We start from the raw sequence: 7,564 nt of genomic DNA on the forward strand, positions 1-7,564 counted from the left end.
CACACACACACACACACACACACACACACACACACACACACACACACACACATACACACACACACACACATACACACACACACACACTATTGCACAGGTGAGTGTATGTAAAAGGTATGAACACACGGGGTGTCGTACAAGGTGTTTAAGTGTGACTGAGTCACAAGGGCCCAATGTTTATAGGGGTCCCATACAGTGTCTGATTTATGAAGATCTATGACGGGGGGGTTCATTGGAGCGGATTGTACATAGGCCCTACGTTTTGCTGCTACGCCCCTGTGAACACATGCGTGCATGCACGTGCACACACACACACTCAAATACATACACATTCCTCATGTACACACGTGCAGTACACAGTCCTGATGTATATACACACACATACACACTCCTCATATTTAATCTATACTGTCTGCTACACACACACACACGTGCACACACACACACACACACACACACACACACACACACACACACACACACACACACACACACACACACACACACACACACACACACACACACACACACACACACACACACACACACACAGCATGCCCACCGGGGATGGAAAATGCTTAATATCAACATCCCTTAATATCAACATCCCTCTTGGTCACACACACACTCCCACACACGCGCTCCCCATACTTATTTCCTATCTATTATTCATGTACCTCTCTAATCCCCCTCCTCTGTTCTCTCTCTCTCTCTCTCTCTCTCTCTCTCTCTCTCTCTCTCTCTCTCTCTCTCTCTCTCTCTCTCTCTCTCTCTCTCTCTCTCTCTCTCTCTCTCTCTCTCTCTTCCCCTCCTTCATCCCCCTGCTTTCCCCCTTCTGTTTGTGTCAATGCTTCTCTCTCTCTCTCTCTCTCTCTCTCTCTCTCTCTCTCTCTCTCTCTCTCTCTCTCTCTCTCTCTCTCTCTCTCTCTCTCTCTCTCTCTTCCTTTCTCTCTCTCTCTCTCTCTCTCTCTCTCTCTCTCTCTCTCTCTCTCTCTGTCTCTCTCTCTGTCTCATTTCCCTTCCCTTCGTACTCTCTGTCCTCCCCTCTTTTACCACTCCTCTGTCTCTCCTTGTTTTGATCCTGCTATCTCTCTCCTTTGCTGCCTCTCTCTCTCTTTCTCTCTCTCCCTGTCACCCTCTCTCTGTCTCTCCTTCTGCCTGCATCTCTCTCTCTTCTGTTCTCTCTCTTTATTTCACTCCATCTCTGCTCCTCTTCCCCATCCACCCATCCCCCCCCCCCCCCCCCCCTTTCCCCTTTCCTCTTTCTCTCTCTCTCTCTCTGTCACCCACATTATGGTCTTGCTGTCTTCTTCTCTCTCTACCTACTTTATCCCTCTCTCTGTCTCACTTTATGTCTGTGTCTCTCTCCTGTTCTCTCTCTCTCTCTTTATTTTACTCATTCTCCCCATCCATCCATCTTTTTCCCTCCCTCCCTCCCACCATTTCCCCCGTCCTCTGTCTCTCTCTTGGTCTCTCTCTCTCGGTCTCGCTCTCTACCTCTCTCTCTCTTTCCCTTCCCCTCTCTCTCTCTCTCTCTCTCTCTCTCTCTCTCTCTCTCTCTCTCTCTCTCTCTCTCTCTCTGTCTCTGACTCTGTCTCTCTCTCTCTCTCTCTCTCTCTCTCTCTCTCTCTCTCTCTCTCTCGCTCTGTCTCTCTCTCTGCAGGAGATTGAGGAGACGGTGGCTGCAGCCCTCAGTGGTCTCCGTGTGCTGGAGAGGCAGTCCGCTAGCAACAACAATGGCAATGGGAACGGCAATGGCAATGGGAATGGGAATGGGAACGGCAACGGTAATACTGACCGCACCCCAGTGGCCAGCGTGTGTGTCCTGGACCGGCCCGGTACCGGCGGAGGCAAGCAAGCCCCGGACCTGGTCCTGGACACACTGGAGCAGAAGAACGGACCGCCAGTGGCCCCCACCGGCTCCACCCCCTCCAGCCTCTCCAGCCCCTCCAGTTCGCCGAGCCCCATGAGCCCCATTGGCTCCTCCCTGCCGCCTTTACCTGGCCCCGCCTCCTCCCGTCGGAGCTCCGGCCTACCAGAGCCGCCCGTCACCTTTGAGCCGGTGACCTTCGACCGGGTGTCCATAGGGCGTCCCCCGGCCATCAGGCCCAAGCCCGCGGTCCTGCCCAAGAGCCACACCCCCTCCCAGCAGCCCTCTCCTACACAGCACCTGCCCCCCGACAAGTCCGGCACCATGTAAGAGAAATAAAGCATCATCAGAAAACCTGGACTGGATTTGGCTGAAACTTGGACTGGACTCTGGACTCTGCACTGACTGGATTTCTAGCTGGACTTCTACTGGACTCTTGTCACCATGTACGGTAGACCACCATCAGAACTTAGCGTAGGACCAGACTTGGTCTGGATTTGGCTGATACTGGACTGGATTTCTAGCTGGAACTGGATTGGAGTCTGGACTGGAGTTATGCTGGAACTGGACTGGGATGGGATGGGACTGCAGTGGAGTCGATATGGCTGGATCTGGACTGGAGTGTGGAATGGAATGGCATGGACTGAACTGGAATGGAATGGGCTTTCAAGGCTTAGAGATTCTGGTCTCGACTGTTGTACAAAGACGACTGTAGAGCTGGTAGCTGATTTGATCTGATAGATTTTAGCCAGTTTAAGACTTTAAAAAAATGAATAATGTCCATGTGCTATTTAGGTGGGTGTGTGCTCCCTCCGTGTGTGCCACCAAATGTGTGTCTGTGTGTTTCTTGTGCTGTGGTGATGTTTCTTGCCACTAAATATTCGGAAACACACACATATTACACATTAACACACATACACACACATATATATTAGCACACACCGAGGGATCCATGTACAGGATTTACTAGCACCCAAAGTATCCGGAAAACAGTGGTTTTAGGTGTTCATGGGAAATGTAGTGTAATCAGTGGAGTGTATTTTAGTGCTGTGAATGTTAGGGCCTTACTGCCACAGAGAGATCGAGAGAAAACTGCTGCTCCCAGGGTTTCTTTATGATTGGCCGAGCAAGCTGCTGTGTTTCCATGGTTTCGTTTGGTTTGCAGGAAATAAGCTGCTAGATTTACATTGCTTTTCTGGTTTTTGATTGGCTGGTGGAAGCTGCTATATTTTTATTGTTAACGGTTGGATTCGATTGGACAGGGTAGAAGCTGCTATATTCTCATTGGAATGTTTAGCTGCGTTCGAGATGGAGCAAATACGATGAAACTTCGATCAAATTGATGTCGCGCACACGTTCACTGAAAAATTAGCAATGGATTCCTGTTCAGAATTTCTCATGTGCGCTGCACTGATTTGATCGAAATATGAATTGTTTTTTGCTGAATCACGAACACGGCCATTAATTGGCTGGTGACTGGGGCGAAAGTAGGCTTGGGTGTTTTCTGATTGGTGAAATGGTTTGGCGCACAGGAAGAGAGAGGGTTGATGGGAACTGTAGTCAGTAAGCTTTATTCAAAAGCCACATGGTGCATACTGTACACGCATCATGGCATTCCTGAGTGCCAGACACTGAATGTAATAATCTCCTGAATGTTTTCTCTTTTTTTTATTACAAATTATTTTGACACGGATTCACACACAGCCTTCATTGCCGTGGAGAAGCCTTTGGTGACCGTAGAAATGTTATAGGACCGCAGTCCTTCCTTATTATCACGAAAATAATCGCCTGGTTTTGTCTTATTCATTTATCGTCATTCTGAGGAAACACACTTTGTTTTTTGATACCACTACCTTTAGACACACTCACACACATGCACACACACACACACACACACACACACACACACACACACACACACACACACACACACACACACACACACACACACACACACACACACACACACAAACAAACAAATCACACTGCATACAACTGGGACACGCAGACACACACACACACACACACACACACACACACACACACACAGACACACACACACACACACACACACACACACACACACACACACACACACACACACACACACACACACACACACACACAATTCCTGACCCAAGACACACAGCCTTGTTTATGTGGTCTACTTGTAAATCACACATCTTGAGATGGACTCACTGGGTACACCACTGGATGCGCCATGGGACATTTGGAACTCCCGGGCTTCCATCGTCACCAATAACAACCGTGACATTCTATTCTAGCATTGTGTTCCCTCTGAGCACCAATGGCGTGTTGCAGTGTCACCGTTGTCGACCAGGACGAACATCCTGTGTACTTCCAGTGTATGTGCCTGTTGCGTGCGCTTGAGAACGAGAGAAAGAGTGTGATGACGCGTTTCAAATTTAGACCTATCCATGATAACATTCCTTCATTTGTAGGTCATCATTTGTGTGCATCTATGTGTGTGTGTGTGCGTGTGCCTGCATGTGTGTGTGCGTGTGCATATGTGTGATTGAAAGAAACAAATCAAAGTGTTTGGGAGTCTGTATATATGTGTACGAGAGTCTAAAACATCTACCTAAGCTATTTGTCGCGGTGTGCAAAATGTAACCTAAATTTGTTAATTAAATTAGCCTGTTTGAGATGTGTGTGTGTGTGTGTGTGTGTGTGTGTGTGTGTGTGTGTGTGTGTGTGTGTGTGTGTGTGTGTGTGTGTGTGTGTGTGTGTGTGTGTGTGTGTGCGTGTGCGTGTGCGTTCAAGTCATATACTTGCATGCCTGAATGTGTGTGCAAGTGATAATACTTGCCGTGTTTGTGTGTGTGTGTGTGTGTGTGTGTGTGTGTGTGTGTGTGTGTGTGTGTGTGTGTGTGTGTGTGTGTGTGTGTGTGTGTGTGTGTGTGTGTGTGTGTGTGTGTGTGCGTGTGCGTGTGTGTGTGCGTGCGTGTTCTCTCTTGGTGCTCCACCCCCCCTTCGGCTGAGACTCTGCAGACAGGTGGAGTTGTGTTCAGGAGTGTTGGCTAACTAAACAGTATTTTATACAATCAAACACCTAACTTACCTCCTCTGGTTCAAGCCAACAGACCTAAAGCCAGTATATCATTACTAACTGTATTAGGTATCAGTGACGGTCCACCATCTTTTCAAAATCACATCACAATCTAGCATCTGTAGGAAATAGGCCTTTTTCTACTCTAGGCAATAGACCTACAGACACATCTCTAACAGTCAAAACTAACAGACATTCTCTGGTCAACACATTGAAAGCCATTGGTTCTCTACTCTACTCACTAATTATACTTCTAAGGATGGCAGTCAAACTAGTTCCTCCCGGCCTAGCGGTAGGGGCACTGGGTTACTACACCGGCGACCAGAGTTTGATTCCGGCCCGGGTCGTTTGCCAGTCCTTCCCCGTCTCTCTCTACCGACTCATTTCCTGTCCTTCACTGTCATGTCACAAAACAAAGGCACAAAAGCCCTTCAAAAATATCTTAAAATAAAGAGTTCCTCCTGTCATTTCGTGTTGCTTGTGGCCCCTTGCCTTGGTGTCGCCCCACCTCCGTGTAAAAATAAGTTTTGCTGCTGTCAACCTAAGCCAGTGTTTCCCAACCTTTTTTGTCTCATGTACCCCCCGAGCCTTTTTGTTGTGCCACGAGTACCCCCTAACTTGTGTTTTACATTACTTTTTCTATTCCAGTGTGACTATGCTCCATGCATTTGTTAAAATTAAATTTTTCCAAGTACCCCCTTCAGTGTGCTCGCGTACCCCTAGTGGTACATGTACCCCTGGTTGGGAAACACTGACCTAAGCAGAGCAGCATCATTCAACATCACGATTAGCCTACAAATGAAATAATGTGCTTTGAATTCAAATTGTGTTTTTGCAAGATTTAGAATAGAACCTTGGGCTTTTTTCCACATACAACCCAGCTGTGCCTGCCGTGCCGTGCTGAGCTGAGTGGTGCTGTTAAACCAGCCCTACACCGTGTCTGTGTTTTCATTACAAACCGTGTTACCTGGAGTATGGTTAGAGTTATGTTTTTGCCGTTGTCACATAGCATTACTTTACGTAGGCTAGTTGACTTAACATAAGGGCGACAGATAGCTGATCTATTGAAGTAGGCTATACATAGTTTCAGCGACATCATATTTGGATACTACAGTGTTGATTTCTGTCTTCGATTTTAATATCAGTGTCAAACTAAAGAGCATTCCAAGAGAGCTGATCTGGTGGCCGCCATGATTATTTTTTGATTCACCGGTAGGGATGAGCTGACGCACGGCATTCTGGGTGGTAGGCAGCAAAAGACCTGCTCAGCTCGGTTCAGCCAGCTAAAAAGAACGAGGGCAGGGTTTCGAGTTGTGCCATCCGGTACTTGACTAATTGAAACAAAAAAAAAAACAAAAAAACGACGGCCGAGCCAAGCAACAGGAAACGATAGATGGAGGAACTAGTTTGAGCTCCACCCTTAGTCAACACACCAGAGTGTCTCTCACTGTCCGCCATCTTTTTCTAGGCCAAAGGTAACTACGAGTGATCCCAGCAAGACACCGCTGAGACACCTGAACATTGCATATATATCTGCCCATCTTGTCTGTGGGGTGGGGGGTTGGGTACACAGGAAAGTGCCTTTGGGTATGACCCCCCCTTTGTGAGTGTCGTTACGTGTGCGTGCATAAGTGTACATTATACTGTATGTATCCTGTGTGTATGTGTGGGCGTGTGTGTGTGTGTGTGTGTGTGTGTGTGTGTGTGTGTGTGTGTGTGTGTGTGTGTGTGTGTGTGTGTGTGTGTGTGTGTGTGTGTGTGTGTGTGTGTGTGTGTGTGTGTGTGTGTCTGCGTGTGTGTGCACTCGAATCTCTCTGAGCAGCAGTGCTGTGAGTGTGATATAACAAACATTTAAAAAGAATAGAGCTCTTTCCAAACAGTCATTAAATAATAAAAATGAATGAAAAATAATATAATAAGTATATTAAAACAGTTAATCCATTGTGATGTTGCACTTTTATGTATAGGACTGTGTGTTCGGCATGTGACCTTCTAAAATCATGTTCCAGTGCATTGTAATGGGTGTCTATGAATGTCTTTGAAATAAAGGAAGTGCTTCTTTCAACATGACAAACCTGTGCGTCTGTGTATTTGTGTACTTACAGTAGACTATGTGTAGCCTGGGCTCACCCAAATTAACTGTGCCACTACATTTCTGAAAATAGGGGCCCACAACACTGCGGGGCCCACCGTTTTCCTCAACGCTAATTATGAGAGGTCCCTTTAGGCCAAAAGTGCCCGGGTCCTATTTCTCCCCCCAAGACAAGCCCTGGCTTTGATCTGCTTGTGTATGGAGACCCGCAATGTAGTACTATATATGTGGAGAACATCACCCTGAAACAGGTGTAGCACTGAGATGGATGATGCTACGCTCGAGAGATAAAAAAGGGACCTCCAAAAAGTTGCTGTCACTTTAAAAAAAAACATGTCCTCTCCAACAATTTTAAACAGAAATAGATATGCACTGCACAGCGAAACTGCCAGCCATGTGGGGGTGACATTGCCTGCTGCCTGTGTGTGTGGTTGGTGGGATTTCATTTGGCATGTTCTAGACTGCTTATCACTAGCCAAGTCTGTAGAGGATACAACCTGCGCTCTCCGCATGCTGTGTCAGAAGCACTCTA

The 7,564-nt window shown here is 47.2% G+C and overlaps 1 protein-coding gene across 1 annotated transcript in view; it reads left to right on the plus strand.

The window, feature by feature from the left end:
• The window catches only part of srgap1b (SLIT-ROBO Rho GTPase activating protein 1b), a 123,855-nt gene extending 121,623 nt beyond the window's left edge, over positions 1-2,232 (plus strand). Inside the window, exons 22-23 of the mRNA XM_063211854.1 lie at positions 1,664-1,727; positions 1,851-2,232. Coding sequence (XP_063067924.1) covers positions 1,664-1,727; positions 1,851-2,200 — 414 coding nt within the window. The 3' untranslated portion in view covers positions 2,201-2,232. The remainder of the gene's footprint in view (positions 1-1,663; positions 1,728-1,850) is intronic.
• Positions 2,233-7,564: the final 5,332 nt, after the last annotated feature.

Source organism: Engraulis encrasicolus, chromosome 12, assembly GCF_034702125.1.
Source record: "Engraulis encrasicolus isolate BLACKSEA-1 chromosome 12, IST_EnEncr_1.0, whole genome shotgun sequence".
In the NCBI taxonomy this organism is placed as follows: Eukaryota; Metazoa; Chordata; class Actinopteri; order Clupeiformes; family Engraulidae; genus Engraulis; species Engraulis encrasicolus.